Source organism: Bison bison, unplaced genomic scaffold (genome assembly GCF_000754665.1).
Source record: "Bison bison bison isolate TAMUID 2011002044 unplaced genomic scaffold, Bison_UMD1.0 scf7180017864274, whole genome shotgun sequence".
Classification (NCBI taxonomy): Eukaryota; Metazoa; Chordata; class Mammalia; order Artiodactyla; family Bovidae; genus Bison; species Bison bison.
The window spans coordinates 4012372-4028933 of record NW_011494846.1 but is presented as its reverse complement, the minus strand read 5'-3'; the positions used below and the strand labels follow the sequence as shown (position 1 = coordinate 4028933).

Genomic DNA, 16562 nt, shown 5'->3' with positions numbered 1-16562 from the left:
TCTGGTTTCTCTGCCTTTTCTAAAACCAGCTTGAACATCTGGAAGTTCACGGTTCACATATTGCTGAAGCCTGGCTTGGAGAATTTTGAGCATTACTTTACTAGCATGTGAGATGAGTGCAGTTGTGCGGTAGTTTGAGCATTCTTTGGCATTGCCTTTCTTTGGGATTGGAATGAAAACTGACCTTTTCCAGTCCTGTGGCCACTGCTGAGTTTTCCAAATTTGCTGGCATATTGAGTGCAGCAGTTTCACAGCATCATCTTTCAGGATTTGAAATAGCTCAACTGGAATTCCATCACTTCCACTAGCTTTGTTCATAGTGATGCTTTCTAAGGCCCACTTGACTTCACATTCCAGGATGTCTGGCTCTAGGTCAGTGATCACACCATCATGATTATCTGGGTCGTGAAGATCTTTTTTGTACAGTTCTTCTGTGTATTCTTGCCACCTCTTCTTAATATCTTGTGCTTCTGTTAGGTCCATACCATTTCTGTCCTTTATCGAGCCCATCTTTGCATGAAGTGTTCCCTTGATATCTTGAATTTTGTTGAAGAGATCTCTAGTCTTTCCCATTCTGTTGTTTTCCTCTATTTCTTTGCATTGATCATTGAGGAAGGCTTCCTTATCTCTTTTTGCTATTCTTTGGAACTCTGCATTCAATGGGAATATCTTTCCTTTTCTCCTTTGCTTTTCACTTCTCTTCTTTTCACAGCTATTTGTAAGACCTCCTCAGATAGCCATTTTGCTTTTTTGCATTTCTTTTCCATGGGGATGGTCTTGATCCTGTCTCCTGTACAGTGTCATGAACCTCATTCCATAGTTCATCAGGCACTCTTATCTATCAGATCTAGGCCCTTAAATCTATTTCTCACTTCCACTGTATTAATCATAAGGGATTTGATTTAGGTCATACCTGAATGGTCTAGTGGTTTTCCCTACTTTCTTCAATTTAAGTCTGAATTTGGCAATAAGGAATTCATGGTCTGAGCCACAGTCAGCTCCTGGTCTTGTTTTTGCTGACTGTATAGAGCTTCTCCATCTTTGGCTGCAAAGAATATAATTTCAGTGCTGACCATCTGGTAATGTCCATGTGTAGAGTCTTCTCTTGTGTTGTTGGAAGAGGGTGTTTGCTATGACCACTGCATTTTCTTGGCAGAACTCTATTAGTCTTTGCCCTCCTTCATTCCATATTCCAAGGCCAAATTTGCCTGTTACTCCAGGTGTTTCTTGACTTCCTACTTTTGCATTCCAGTTCCCTATAATGAAAAGGACATCTTTTTTGGGTGTTAGTTCTAAAAGGTCTTGTAGGTCTTCATAGAACCATTCAACTTCAGCTTCTTCAGCGTTACTGCTTGGGGCATAGGCTTGGATCACCGTGGTATTGAATGGTTTGCCTTGGAAACGAACAGAGATCATTCTGTCGTTTTTGAGATTGCATCCAAGTACTGCATTTCGGACTCTTTTGTTGACCATGATGGCCACTCCATTTCTTCTGAGGGATTCCTGCCCGCAGTAGTAGATATAATGGTCATCTGAGTTAAATTCACCCATTCCAGTCCATTTTAGTTCTCTGATTCCTAGAATGTTGACATTCACTCTTGCCATCTCTTGTTTGACCACTTCCAATTTGCCTTGAGTCATGGACCTGACATTCCAGGTTCCTATGCAATATTGCTCTTTACAGCATTGGACCTTGCTTCTATCACCAGTCGCATCCACAACTGGGTGTTGTTTTTGCTTTGGTTCCATCCCTTCATTCTTTCTGGAGTTATTTTTCCACTGATCTCCAGTAGCATGTTGGGCACCTACCGACCTGGGGAGTTTCTCTTTCAGTATCCTATCATTTTGCCTTTTCATACTGTTCATGGGGTTCTCAAGGCAAGAATACTGAAGTGGTTTGCCATTCCCTTCTCCAGTGGACCACATTCTGTCAGATCTCTCCACCATGACTCACCCGTCTTGGGTTGTCCCACAGGCATGGCTTAGTTTCATTGAGTTAGACAAGGCTGTGGTCCTAGTGTGATTAGATTGACTAGTTTTCTGTGAGTATGGTTTCAGTGTGTCTGCCCTCTGATGCACTCTTGCAACACCCACCGTCTTACTTGGGTTTCTCTTACCTTGGGCGTGTGGTATCTCTTCACGGCTACTCCAACAAAGTGCAGCTGCTGCTCCTTACCTTGGACGAGGGGTATCTCCTCACCGCCGCCCTTCCTGACCTTCAATGTGGGATAGCTCCTCTAGGCCCTCCTGTGCCCATGCAGCCACCACTCCTTGGATGTAATCACCATACCTTAAACCTTCTTTCTGAGGCAGAAGTGCCTTTGAACTCCTTTGAGGCAGAGGTGATAATTAGTTAATTATTGTCTTAGACCCGTTTATTTTTTCGCTTTCTGTCTGATGTCACGTAAGGCATTTTCAAGCCCATGTGGAGGTAGCCATTTGATCTTGAGATGCTGATGTAATTTTTCAAGTAAGTTGCTTAGGGAAAGAAAGGTGGGTGGGTAACCATTAAAGGAAAGGAAATCTGAAGACAAGTGCCTTTTACAAGTGCTTGGCTGTTACTTGTCAATTTACATGTGGGTAAGTGGGAACAGTGCATAAATCCCTTGGTACCGTTCACTGATCTCTGTGGAGCAGTCAGGTGCTTAATTTCTAGTTTATTTTGCTACAGAAAAGCATTCTGAAACTAAGACTTTGATCTTGTCATTATAGTATTTGTATCTTTTAAAATACTGCTTCCACTCATACAGTTCTGGTTCTTTCATGCTAAATACTTGAGCTCTTAAGTAAATAACACATTTACAAGATTTAAGAAGCAAGTTATGACAGGACTCACAGTGAAAGGTCTGTCTCTTGTCCTCACTGGCTCGTTTTCCATCCTTCCTGCCCCACCAACGGCAGTAGTCATCTTTGGTTAGTTTATTGTATCTCTTCCAACGTCTCTTTATGCACATCACAAGCAAATGTACTTCTCTTCTCTGTATTTTTACTTCTCTCTACCTTGTTAGGAAAGGTTGTAGGCACCATCACCTTTCTGCACCCTTGCCATTGCCAAGATGAGCTCGGACGTGTCTTAGTTCTTCATTTACAGCTGCCTGGGTGGCGCATGGCATTTTACGTACTGTGAGTTTATCATTCAAATAGACTCAGCTGTAGACTTGCTGGGTCAAAGGTTCCTGTGTTTGTAATTTAGGGTAAATGTTGACAAGTTGCTTCCCGCCGACTTGGTGGTGATTTGCACATCCACATGCCATATCAAGACTGTCTGTTCCTCCTGGTCTCATCCCCAGCACTGGTTTATCAAACATGTTTGATCTCTGTCAGTCTGATGGATGAAATGTGGCTGTGAGGCTTGACATGTACTTCTTATGCTGAAGGAGGGGCAGCTTGGTTCGTGTTCACTGTCATTGTTAAACTAATGCTCTTTGAAGTAGGCCTGGTCTGAGCTGTTCTTGTCTCCTCCTGCTTTTCAAGGTTGACATTTTGTTTGACTGAATGGTATTTAGTAATATTAATCCAGTGTCCGTGTGGTGTCTTTATGTTTTTGAAGGCTTCGGCACATCTTCCTCATCTTCGAACACAGCAACCTCATCCTTCAAGTTTGGCATCCCATCACCCTCTTCTGGGCCCTCTCAGACGTTAGCCAACACTGGGAACTTTAAATTTGGAGATCAAGGAGGCTTCAAAATTGGCGTGTCATCAGATTTGGGGTCTGCAAACCCCTTGAGTGAAGGCTTCAAATTTTCTAAACCCATAGGAGATTTTAAATTTGGAGTTTCATCTGATTCTAAACCTGAAGAAGTCAAAAAAGACAGTAAAAATGACAGTAATTTTAAGTTTGGACTTTCTTCTGGTTTAAGCAATCCAGCTCCTTTAGCTCCATTTCAGTTTGGGGTGTCTAGTCTTGGGCAGCAAGAAAAGAAAGAAGAACTGCCTAAATCCTCATCGACGGGCTTTAGCTTTGGTTCAGGTGTCATTAACCCTCCCCCCACTGCTGCTGCTGACACCGCGGTGACCTCTGAGAGCAAGAGTGGCTTCAGTTTTGGAACCACAGACACCAAGAGTGTCTCTGTGGCTCCTTTCACGTGTCAGACTTCAGAAGCAAAAAAGGAAGAAACACCTGCTACCAAAGGAGGGTTCGCTTTTGGCAGCGTGGACCCTACCCCTCTGCCGTCAGCCTCATTATTTGTTTTGGGAAGGACAGAAGAGAAACAGCAAGAGCCTGTCACTTCTACATCTCTCGTGTTTGGGAAGAAAGCTGACAATGAAGAGCCGAAGTGCCCACCAGTGTTTTCCTTTGGGAATTCAGAGCAAACCAAAGATGAGGGCTCTTCCAAGTCAACCTTCAGTTTCAGTGTGGTAAAACCATCTGAAAAGGAATCCGAGCAGCCAGCAAAGCCCGCTTTTGCTTTTGGCGCTCAAACCAGTACTGCAGCTGGTAAGCATTAAACCTTTTTTTTTTTTTTTTTTAACAAGGTGTCGACAAATGCAGCAAGTCAAGGGATGGTTTACACTGGACATAGTTGAGAGAGTCCCAGTCACAGAACTCTGGGAAGGCGTAGAGGACTTTCAGTTTTAACTGCTCCGTACCACCCCTGCCATCCCCTCCTCCACCCTCCGTGATTCTGACGAAGTTATCTGCATGTCTGACTTTGAGAGATGTAGCTCTGATGGAAAGCCCACAGTATTTACATATTTGTCTGTGACTTTTTCCCTTCTGTTTGAGCTTTTAAAATCAGAATTGACACACACTATTCAGGAAGATAAGCTCAGGAAATACTTTCTAATAAAATCTTTATGTACAGGCCTTCATATACAAATAGCAATAGCCAGTCTTCAGCTGGCATTCGAGGAACATAGACAACAAATACAATAAATCCCTGAGAAATAGAGGTGTATTTGAAAACTAAAATCACGAAGAAAAAAATAGCATTTTTAAAAGTTAAAAAAAAAAACAAACAAAAACATAATTGGTGAAATAAAATCACTGCGTGGACTGAGTAGCAGGAAAAAAAAAAAAAAAACGGCTGATAATCGGATTAGTGAACTAGAGTTTCCCAGAACACAGTGTAAAAGAACAGATTGATCTAAGCCGTACCCACAAGTTCCATTGGAATAGGAGTGCCTAGAAGATGAGGACATTATGAAGGAAATATCAAAGAAGCGACAGGAGAAAATTTCCCACATGTAAAGAAAGACACTGGTCTTAAAAACGACGTGTTCACTGTGAAGGACCAGTGAAATTTTAGAACATGAGGGCCAAAATCCTGAATGCTTTCAGAGAAAAGAGTTTGCCACAAATAGAGTATCAGATTAGCATCAGACTTCTCATTTGTAACATGGAATGCTAAAAACAGTAGAGCACTGACCTCAAAATGCAAAAATGGTCTTGAGAATTCTGTTAACCAGTCAAATACTCTCAGACTCTAAGAGCAACATACAGATGTTTTTCAGACAAGCAAAGAATCAAAAGTTGAATACCTATGAACACTTTTGAATAATAAATTGGAAACACAAGAAAATGAAAAATTAACCTGAAAATATTTGTATGGAATTCAGCACCTAGGTACGAGCAGTTTTTATCTATAAAATTTTACTTAAATTAAAAAACACCCTTCAAAGAAAGCAAAAACTAAATTATCCATTATTATTTAGAAGGAATAAAAATGAGAAAGGGTCTAATCAAATTTAATCCTAGTATCACTATACTATTTCCATTGAAACATACATTTTAAACATCCTATTAAGCAACTTGAAAGTGACCTGTTACTACATTTACTGTCAATTATACTGGTGCCCATACTGCAGTGTGACCAGCCCTGGCTAGTAGATAGTGTTGGAATTGAGATACTATTGGAACAAGTCTTTTTAAAAAGTCTTCTACTAAAGGTACCTGGATTCAGGGTCACCATATACAAAATCAATAGCTTTCCTCCAAATCAAAAGTGAATAGTTTGGTAGCATATCCCATGTATATTTTCTAACAGTTCCAATTAGTGTTTTATAATATCAGCAGAACCTGCAATGTGGTAAATGAGAGAACATAAAAGAGGTATTTTACACTTGTTCCTGAGTGAATATCCTTTCCTCTCCACCTCACCCCCAACAGAATTTCAGTTCTTGGAGGAATCTTTGTGAGCTTAAGTGAAAATAATTCTAAAAATTCATATGGAAGGGAAATCTTAAATTGTGGAGAGAAAGGCTGACATACTGTCAGGTTTGCCCTACTGGTATCCAGCGATACTATAAGGCTGCAATATCTGACAGTCTAGCAACGGTAGCTGTAGAGGTTTGGAAGTTTAGTATGTTGCAGAGTTACAAATAAGTGAGCAGACTAGGGTGCACTAGTCTGGACAGCCAATTCAGATAGTGGTGTCCAGTGAGATTTGGATTTAAGGAGTATTTAAAAATATATGTATATTTTGCAAATACACATATTTTATATATATATATGAATAGTTTTATGTGTTTGACTACATCAAAATTTAACAAATTTCCATTCGATGAACTAATTTATATTAAAATCTTAACGATTCTCAGAGAAGGCAATAGTACCCCACTCCAGTACTCCTGCCTGGAAAATCCCATGGACACAGGAGCCTGGTAGGCTGCAGTCCATGGGGTCGCTAAGAGTCAGACACGACTGAGCGACTTCACTTTCACTCTTCACTTTTATGCATTGGAGAAGGAAATGGCAACCCACTCCAGTGTTCTTTCCTTGAGAGTCCCAGGGATGGGGGAGCCTGGTGGGCTGCTGTCTATGGGGTCACACAGAGTTGGACACGACAAGCGATTTAGCAGCAGCAGTAATAATTCTATTTTCTAATGGACTCTTAAGATTTTGGGGTAGGAAAAAAAATGCTTTCTGTTATTACTTGTTCTTAAAGAATTTTGTTTCTTAATCTCCATCTTACAGATCAAGGTGTGGCCAAGCCAGTTTTTAATTTCTTGAACAGCAGTTCCTCTAATTCAAGTGCACCAGCCGCTTCAGTTGGTGGTGGCATATTTGGTAGTTCCACCTCATCCCCCAGCGCGCCTGTGGCTGCCTTTGTGTTTGGACAGGCCAGCAATCCCGTGAGCAGCTCTGCCTTTGCAAACGCTGCCGAATCTAGTACATCTCAGTCTTTGCTGTTTTCTCAAGAGAGCAAACCAGCAACCACATCAAGCACGGGTACAGCTGTCACCCCATTTGTCTTCGGTACAGGAGCCAGCAGTAATAATACTGCAACCTCTGGCTTCAACTTTGGAGCTACAACCACATCTAGCTCTGCAGGTATGTTTTAAAAAGACAAATACATGTTGTAGTTGAATTGGCTTTCATTATAAGTAGATGAACTCTTAGCATATAATATCATAAGAAAGCATGGCTGCATTTAGGTCATCTCTAGCTGGAATGTTGTAATTACTCAATGTGGAATGAAGTACATTTTGAGTTTAATGTAATTCCAGACCACAGCCTTGTCTAACTCAGTGAAACTAAGCCATGCCGGGAGGGCCACCCAGGATGGGCAGGTTGTGGTGGAGAGGTCTGACACAGTGTGGTCCACTGGAGAAGGGAATGGGGAATGGCAAACCACTTCAGTATTCTTGCCTTGAGAACCCCATGAACAGTATGAAAAGGCAAAATGATAGGATACTGAAAGGGGGGACTCCCCGGGTTGGTAGGTGCCCAGTATGCTACTGGAGATCAGTGGAGAAATAACTCCAGAAAGAATGATGAGATGGAGCCAAAGCAAAAACGATACCCACTTGTGGATATGACTGGTGATAGAAGTAAGGTCCGATGCTGTAAAGAGCAATATTGCATAGGAAACTGGAACGTCAGGTCCATGAATTAAGGCAAATTGAAAGTGGTCAAACAGAAGATGGAAAGAGTGAACGTCGACATTCTAGGAATCAGAGAACTAAAATGGACTGGAATGGGTGAATTTAACTCAGATGACCATTATATCTACTACTGTGGGCAGGAATCCCTCAGAAGAAATGGAGTAGCCATCATGGTCAACCAAAAAGTCTGAGATGCAGTACTTGGATGCAGTCTGAAAAACGACAGAATGATCTCTGTTCGTTTCCGAGGCAAACCATTCAATATCGTGGTGATCCAAGCCTTTGCCCCAAGCAGTAATGCTGAAGAAGCTGAAGTTGAACAGTTCTATGAAGACCTACAAGACCTTTTAGAACTAACACCCAAAAAAGATGTCCTTTTCATTATAGGGGACTGGAATGCAAAAGTAGGAAGTCAGGAAGCACCTGGAGTAACAGGCAAATGTGGCCTTGGAGTACGAAATGAAGCAGGGCAAAGGCTAATAGAGTTTTGCCAAGAGAACACACTGGTCATAGCAAACACCCTCTTCCAACAACACAAGAGAAGACTCTACACATGGACATCACCAGATGGGCAACACTGAAATCAGATTGATTATATTCTTTGCAGCCAAAGATGGAGAAGCTCTATACAGTCAGCAAAAACAAGACTGGGAACTGACTGGCTCAGATCATGAACTCCTTATTGCCAAATTCAGACTTAAATTGAAGAAAGTAGGGAAAACCACTAGACCATTCAGGTATGACCTAAATCAAATCCCTTATGATTATACAGTGAAAATGAGAAATAGATTTAAGGGACTAGATCTGATAGATTGCCTGTGAATTATGGATGGAGGTTCGTGACATTGTACAGGAGACAGGGATCAAGACCATCCTCATGGAAAAGAAATGCAAAAAAGCAAAATGGCTGTCTGGGGAGGCCTTACAAATAGCTGTGAAAAGAAGAGAAACGAAAAGTAAAGATATTCCCATCTGAATGCAGAGTTCCAAAGAATAGCAAGGAGAGATAAGAAAGGCTTCCTCAGCGATCAATGCAAAGAAATAGAGGAAAACAACAGAATGGGAAAGACTAGGGATCTCTTCAAGAAAATCAGAGATACCAAGGGAACATTCCATGCAAATATGGGCTCGATAAAGGACAGAAATGGTATGGACCTAACAGAAGCACAAGATATTAAGAAGAGGTGGCAAGAATACACAGAACTACAAAAAAGAGCTTCACGACCCAGATAATCATGATGGTGTGATCACTGACCTAGAGCCAGACATCCTGGAATGTGAAGTCAAGTGGGCCTTAGAAAGCATCACTATGAGCAAAGCTAGTGGAGGTGATGGAATTCCATTTGAGCTATTTCAAATCCTGAAAGATAATGCTTTGAAAGTGCTACGCTGAATATGCCAGCAAATTTGGAAAACTCAGCAGCGGCCACAGGACTGGAAAAGGTCAGTTTTCATTCCAATCCCAAAAAAAAGCAATTCCAAAGAATGCTCAGACTACTGCACAGTTGCACTCATCTCACATGCTAGTAAAGTGATGCTCAAAATTCTCCAAGCCAGGCTTCAGCAATATGTGAACCGTGAACTTCCAGATGTTCAAGCTGGTTTTAGAAAAGGCAGAGAAACCAGAGATCAAATAGCCAACATCCGCTGGATCATGGAAAGAGCAAGAGAGTTCCAGAAAAACATCTATTTCTGCTTTATTGACTATGCCAAAGCCTTTGACTGTGTGGATCACAATAAACTGTGGAAAATTCTGCAAGAGATGAGCATACCAGACCACCTGATCTGCCTCTTGAGAAATTTGTATGCAGGTCAGGAAGCAACAGTTAGAACTGAACATGGAACAACAGACTGGTTCCAAATAGGAAAAGGAGTACATCAAGGCTGTATATTGTTACCTACCTTATTTAACTTATATGCAGAGTACATCATGAGAAACACTGGGCTGGAAGAAGCACAAGCTGGAATCAAGATTGCTGGGTGAAATATCAATAACCTCGGATATGCAGATGACACCACCCTTACGGCAGAAAGTGAAGAGGAACTCAAAAGCCTCTTGATGAAAGTGAAAGAGGAGAGTGAAAAAGTTGGCTTAAAGCTCAACGTTCAGAAAACGAAGATCATGGCATCCGGTCCCATCACTTCATGGGAAATAGATGGGGAAAGAGTGGGAACAGTGTCAGACTTTATTTTTCTGGGCTCCAAAATCACTGCAGATGGTGACTACAGCCATGAAATTAAAAGACACTTACTCCTTGGAAGGAAAGTTACGACCAACCCAGATAGCATATTGAAAAGCAGAGACGTTACTCTGCCAACAAAGGTCCGTCTAGTCAATGCTATGGTTTTTCCAGTGGTCATATATGGATGTGAGAGTTGGACTGTGAAGAAAGCTGAGCACCGAAGAATCGTTGCTTTTGAACTGTGGTGTTGGACTGCAAGGAGGTCCAACCAATCCATTCTAAAGGCGATCAGTTCTGGGTGTTCATTGGAAGGACTGATGCTGAAGCTGAAACTTCAGTACTTTGGCCACCTCATGTGAAGAGTTGACTCATTGGAAAAGACTGATGCTGGGAGGGATTGCGGGCAGGAGGAGAAGGGAACGACAGAGGATGAGATGGCTGGATGGCATCACCGACTCAATGTACCTGAGTTTGGGTGAACTCCGGGAGTTGGTGATGGACAGGGAAGCCTGGCGTGCTGCGATTCATGGGGTCGCAAGGTTTCAGACACAACTGAGCCAGTGAACTGAACAAAACTCTTGGAAGCGATTTTCTCATCTCATTAGGAGTGTAATCTTTAGTTTGTTCAACTGTTTTTTTTTTAATGTTGTAAATAACCAGACACTGAAGATTATTTTATTAGACGTTAGTCCTCTTCATGCAGTGGATGCATGATCACGTAATAGTCAGTACTTGCACTATGTTGCTTTTCTGATAGGAGATCAGTAGTTTTGGCTGCAAGATAGGAATCTTGTTAATTGAAGTTTTTTTAATGGATTCTTATGGTTTTACTAAATAATGGTAGCAAGCATTGTATTTTCTTCATCAGTAATTCAAAACTTGTCCTGATAAGATCTGTTCAGCAAGGTAAGAGTCTGCGAAGAATCTTGATATGTGCATTTCAGTTTACAAAGATCTCTTGAGGATTGTCTCCTGTTCAGCCATCCGTGCTGATTGAAGTGTGTCTCTGGGTCTCTAGGATCCTCCTTTGTGTTTGGCACTGGAGCTTCAGCACCTTCTGCCAGCCCAGCGTTTGGTGCTAACCAGACCCCAACATTTGGACAAAGTCAAGGTGCCAGCCAGCCTAACCCCCCAGGTTTTGGATCTATATCATCTTCAGGGGCATTATTTTCTGCTGGTTCTCAGCCTGCACCACCTACTTTTGGGACAGTGTCAAGCAGTGGACAGCCTCCTGTGTTTGGACAGCAGCCTGGTCAGTCTGCATTTGGCTCTGGGACAGCTCCTAATCCCAGTAAGTATGTAGTAACGGTGTAGTTTGTATCCCTATTTGAGTTTTGTATGTCTTCAGTACAATTTTTTTTCTTTGAATTTTGAAACCATGCATGTCTCTTTTCTTCAGTCTCTTGTACTAGGCAGAATAGAGACGTGTATGTTTAGTTTTACCTATAAACATCATTCCCAACTCTTTTCCCAACACAGTTAAGCACTCTCTTTTGTTTTGTTTTTTTAAACAAGGCAGGTGCAGTTTTTGAATAGCTTCCTGGTTTATTGTGTACTCGTGTGTTCGTTCATTTGTTTGGCTGTGCTGCATCTGGGCTGCGCTCAGGCTTTCTCCAGTTGCAGCGAACAGAGGCTGCTCTGCAGTGCACGGCCTTCCCACTGCAGTCGCTTCTAGCGCTGTGGAGCACAGGCTCTAGAGTGCGGGCTTGTTCCATGGCACATGGTAACTTCCCGGACCAGGGATTGTGTCCCCTGCGTTGGCAGGTGGATTCTGAACCACTGGACCGTCCGTATCCTGTTGATGAAAGCTTGAGTTGTTCTTAGCTGTCAGGACATGCAGCTCTGCATGCATCTTAGTGCATCAAAAATCATGCACACTCTGATGGGTGGTGCCAGTCACATCCTTCCAGCATTAAATGAACATCCTCATATTTGGATGCTACTTGATTTCATTTTTTGTGAATTCTTTTTGTAATTTTTTGGGAGCCCTTATACTAATTGGTTGTTTTGCTTTGCTTATTGATTTGTAGAAATTCTTCATGTATTTTGAATGTTAGTATTTTGTTAGTACATGTAGCAAAATTTCTCCTGTTCTGGACACATGATAATCATATTAATCAGGATTTAATGATTCCCAACTCCCTAATACAAAATTGAAGAGTTTAGCTCTCTTTCACACAGCTAACAATGCCTTCAGTCCTAATAGAGTGATACTGTGTGGTTAGACCACTGTGCTAAATATGCAAACACTGTACGATGTACTGTGACTTTCTTTCCTACACAACATTTTGTTTTTCCTAGCATCAGTGATTTCCTCTCATGGTTAATATTTTCTTCTCCCATTTGTATATAACTATTTTCAGTTTTTTCAAATACTTTGGCTATTTCTCAGTATCTGAAATTTTACCACATAATTTTTTAAAGTTTTTTATTGGCTTTTATTTTTGCTTTTGTATTGATCTCGTTGATGGGCAGTGTTATGTAGTGTACAACATAGTGATCCACAATTTTTAAAGGTTATACTCCATTGATAGTTACTGTAAAATACTGGCCACCTTCCCCATGTTGTATAATATATCCTTGTAGCTTACATTATACAGAATGGTTTGTACCCCTAACCTCTCCCCTGTCTTGCCTCTTACCCCTTTCTTCTCACCACTAACGACCAGAAGTTCTTTCTGTGTGTCTGTGAGTGTGTTGCCTTTTTGTTATATTCACTAGCTTGTTAGATTGTTCAGATTCCTCAGATAAATGATATCATACAAGTATTTGTCTTTCTCTGACTTATTTCACTTTGCATACTCCTTTCGAGCCCCTACGTGTTGTTGTAAATAGCAAAATTTCATTCTTTTTGTGTGTATGGTGGGATACTACTCGGCCCCGAAAAAGCACACACGCATACACACTGCTGCTGCTAAGTCGCTTCAGTCGTGTCCGACTCTGTGTGACCCCATAGACGGCAGCCCACCAGGCTCCCCATCCCTGGGATTCTCCAGGCAAGAACACTGGGGTGCGTTGCTATTTTCTTCTCCAACACATACACACTGCATCTTCTTTATTCATTCATTTGTTGAGGGACACTTGGGTTGTTTCCTTATCTTGCTATAAACATTGATTGGGATGCGTGTATTGTTTGGAATTAATGTTTTGGATTTTTTTTTTTTTTTCAGATATGTACCCCGGAGTGAAATTGCTGGGTCATATGCTAGCTCTATTTTTAGTTTTTTGAGAAACTGCCTGTTTTGCAGTAATTAGTGGCTGCACCAGTTTACATTCCCACTGACAGTGTGTGGGGGTTCTCTCTTCTCAACATCCATGCCAGCTTTTGGTATTTGTGTTCTTTTTGATGGTAGCTATTCTTACAGGTGTAAGGTGATACCTCATTGTGGTTTTAATTTGCATTCCTCTGATGTTCAGCATCTTTTCATGTTCCTGTTGACCATCTGGGTACCTTCTTCAGAAAAAAATGTTTATTCAAGTTTCTGCTCAGTTTTTGTTGGGTTGTTTGTTTTATTGATGTTATGTGAGCTGTTATATGTTTTGGATATTAACCCCTTGTTTATCATATCATTAGCAAATGTTTTCTCCCATTTTGATAGTCTCCTTTGTTGTGCAAAAGCGCTGAAGTCTAATTAGGTTCCATTTGTTTTTGCTTTAGGAGACTGATCCAGAAAAATATTGCTACAATTTATGTCAGAGTTTTCTGCCTTTGTTTTCTTCAAGTTTTATGGTTTCTGGTCTTACATTTAGGTCTTATGTTTTTGTATATGGTGTGAGAAAACATGCTGATTTCACGTTTTTACGTGTAGCTATCTGATTTTCCCAGCAGCACTTACTGGGGTGACACTCTTTTCTCCATTACGTATTCCCGCCTCATGTGTCGTATACTGCTGACCACTAGTGTGTGGGCTCGTTTCTGGGCTCTGTTGTGTTCCTTTGGTCTGTGTGTCTGTTTTTGTACCTCTAGTGTGCTGTTTTGATGACTGTGGCTTTCTAGTGTGGTCTGAAGCCGGGATGCGTGACTGCTGCAGCTCTGTTCTTTTCTCAAGGTGGTTTTGGCCATGTGGGTCTTTTGTGTTCCCGTACAAATTTAAAAATTACTAGGGATTCCCTGGCAGTCCAACGGCTAAGGCTTCACTTTCCAGTGCAGCAGGCGTGGGTTTGATCCCTGGTTGGGGAGCTTAAATCCCATGTGCCTTGCAGCCAAAAAACAAAGCATTAAAAAAAGAAAAAGCAGTAGCAATATTGCAACAAATTTGATAGAAACTTTAAAAATGGTCCATATTAAAAAAAATCTTAAAAATATTAGTTCTGTGAATAATGTTGTGGGTATGGGTATTTTGATAGGGGTTGCACTGAATCTATAGATTGCTGTGTGTAGTATGGCCCTTTTAACAATATTAGTTTTTCCAGTCCACAAACTTAGTATATCTTTCCCTCCGTGTTGTCTGCAGTTTCTTTCATCAATATCTTATGGTTTTGTGAGTACAGATGTTTTCCCTCCTTAGGTAGGTTTATTCTTAGGTATTTTAATCTTTTTGATGTGATGATGAATGGGATTGTTTCCTTAATTTCTCTTTCTGATAGTTCATTGTTAGTGTATAGAAATGCAGTAGATTTCTGTATATTAATTTTGACTGTGCAGCTTTACTTAATTCATTGATGAGCTCTAGTAGTTTCCCGGTGGTGTCTTTAGTATAGTATGTCATCTGCAAACTGACAGTTTCACTTCTTCCTTTATAATTTGGATTCCTTTTATTTCCTTTTCTTCTCTGATTGACTTCCAAAACTATGTTGAATAAAAGTGGTGAGAGGGGGCATCCTTGTCCTGTTCCTGATCTTAGAGGAAATACTTCCTGTTTAATATGTTCACAATGGGGTTGTCAAAATGGCCTTCATTTTGTCAAGGTATGTTCCATCTATGCCCACTTTCTGGAGTTTTTAACATAAATGGATGTTGAATTTTGTCAAAAATATTTTCTATTGAGATGATCATGTTGTTTTATTCTTCAGTCTTTGATGTGTATCACATTGGTCTGTGGATATTGAACAGTTATTGCATCTCTGGGTATCATGGTATATATTTCTTTTAATGTATTGTTGGATTCAGTTTGCTAATACTTCGTTGAGGATTTTTGTTGATGTTGATGTTCATCATTGATACTGGCTTGTAATTCTCTTTTCCTGTGATATCTTTGTCTGATTTTGGTGTCAAGGTGATGCTAGTCACCATTCTAATGACCATTCTAATGGAGTTCCCTTTAGCTTCCTCTTAAAGGAATCTGTTTCCTGAGTGTCATATCTTTTTCCTCCTTATGCCCTTGTTTTGGGAGAATACATCTTCCCATGATTTCTTAAGGACACAGGGAAGAAAAGTTTGAGACCTTATATTTCTGGAAAGATCTTTATTCTGCCCCCATGTTGGGTAAGGTTTTGGTTGAATATATATTTAGAATGGAAATCACTTTTTTTTTTTTATGATTTTGAGGGCATTTTCCCATTGTGGATGTTCTAGCTCCCAGAATTAGTTGCTCTTGAAGTATCTTTATTTTTGCTTTTGATCTGTTTTTCTTTCTGGAGTATCATTATTTTTTTTGCCTCCAGTGTTCTGCTTATGAGGGTGTTCCTTGGTCTGAATCCATTTTTATCCTTGGATAATGTTGGGAAGGCAGTGTGTCCTATTTATTATAAATTTCTTTCATGGGAATTTTCTTGAATTATTTCTTGGGAGATTTTGCGCCTCATTCTTTTTTATCTTCCGTTTTTTCTCTTTTTCTCCCACTTTTTGTTGTGTTTCCTGGGAAGATTTTCTCAATTGTATCTTGAAACACACCTGTTGAGATTTTACTTCTGCGTGTATTGCTTATTTTCTTAGTGGAAATTGTTCCGTCGATGTTCTTTTTTATATCCTTCTGCTTTTGTTTTATATGTGTTATCTGTTGATCTCTTGAGGATATTAACAATGAGTTTTTGTTTTGTTTTTCCATTTGATAGTTTTTGCTTTGTTTTCTCCAAATTGCTTTTCTTTATTATTGCTTCAGTCTTAGTGTTTCTTATGAAATATTTTCCTCAGATGTCTGGTGCTTCTTGCCTCTTACTCATAGTGTTTAGGTTTTGTTTTTTTAAATTGTAGTGAGAATGTTTAACATGAGTTGTGTCTGCTCATCAGCAAAGGCACAGGTATTGGTGACTGTAGGCACAGAGTTCTAGAACCTGAGCGTCTTGTGTAACTGACCCTGGGCACCTGCTCTGAACAGCACCGCCTCATTCTCCCCACCCCTACCTCTCCCTGCAGTCCCCGTTCTCTCAGATTGTGTGAATTTGGTTATTTCAGATTCCTCATAGAAGTGAACTCATGCATTATTTCACTTAGGTCCTCCACATGTCTCCATGTTTTTTTCAAATTGCAAGATTAATATTCCATTTTTTGTGGACACGTCATTTCCTTTATCTGTGCGTCTGTCTGGGGATATTTGGGTTGTTTCTACTTAGGTTATTGTGAATAATACTGCAGTGAATAAGAGTCCAGATATCTTTTTGAGATCCTGGTTT

The 16562-nt window shown here is 40.6% G+C and overlaps 1 protein-coding gene across 1 annotated transcript in view; it reads left to right on the top strand.

The window, feature by feature from the left end:
- Nucleotides 1-16562, top strand: part of NUP153 (nucleoporin 153kDa) — a 72250-nt gene that overhangs the window by 52174 nt on the left and 3514 nt on the right. The window contains exons 19-21 of the mRNA XM_010848832.1: nucleotides 3551-4438; nucleotides 6917-7273; nucleotides 11029-11301. Of these exons, the coding sequence (XP_010847134.1) occupies nucleotides 3551-4438; nucleotides 6917-7273; nucleotides 11029-11301 (1518 nt within the window). The remainder of the gene's footprint in view (nucleotides 1-3550; nucleotides 4439-6916; nucleotides 7274-11028; nucleotides 11302-16562) is intronic.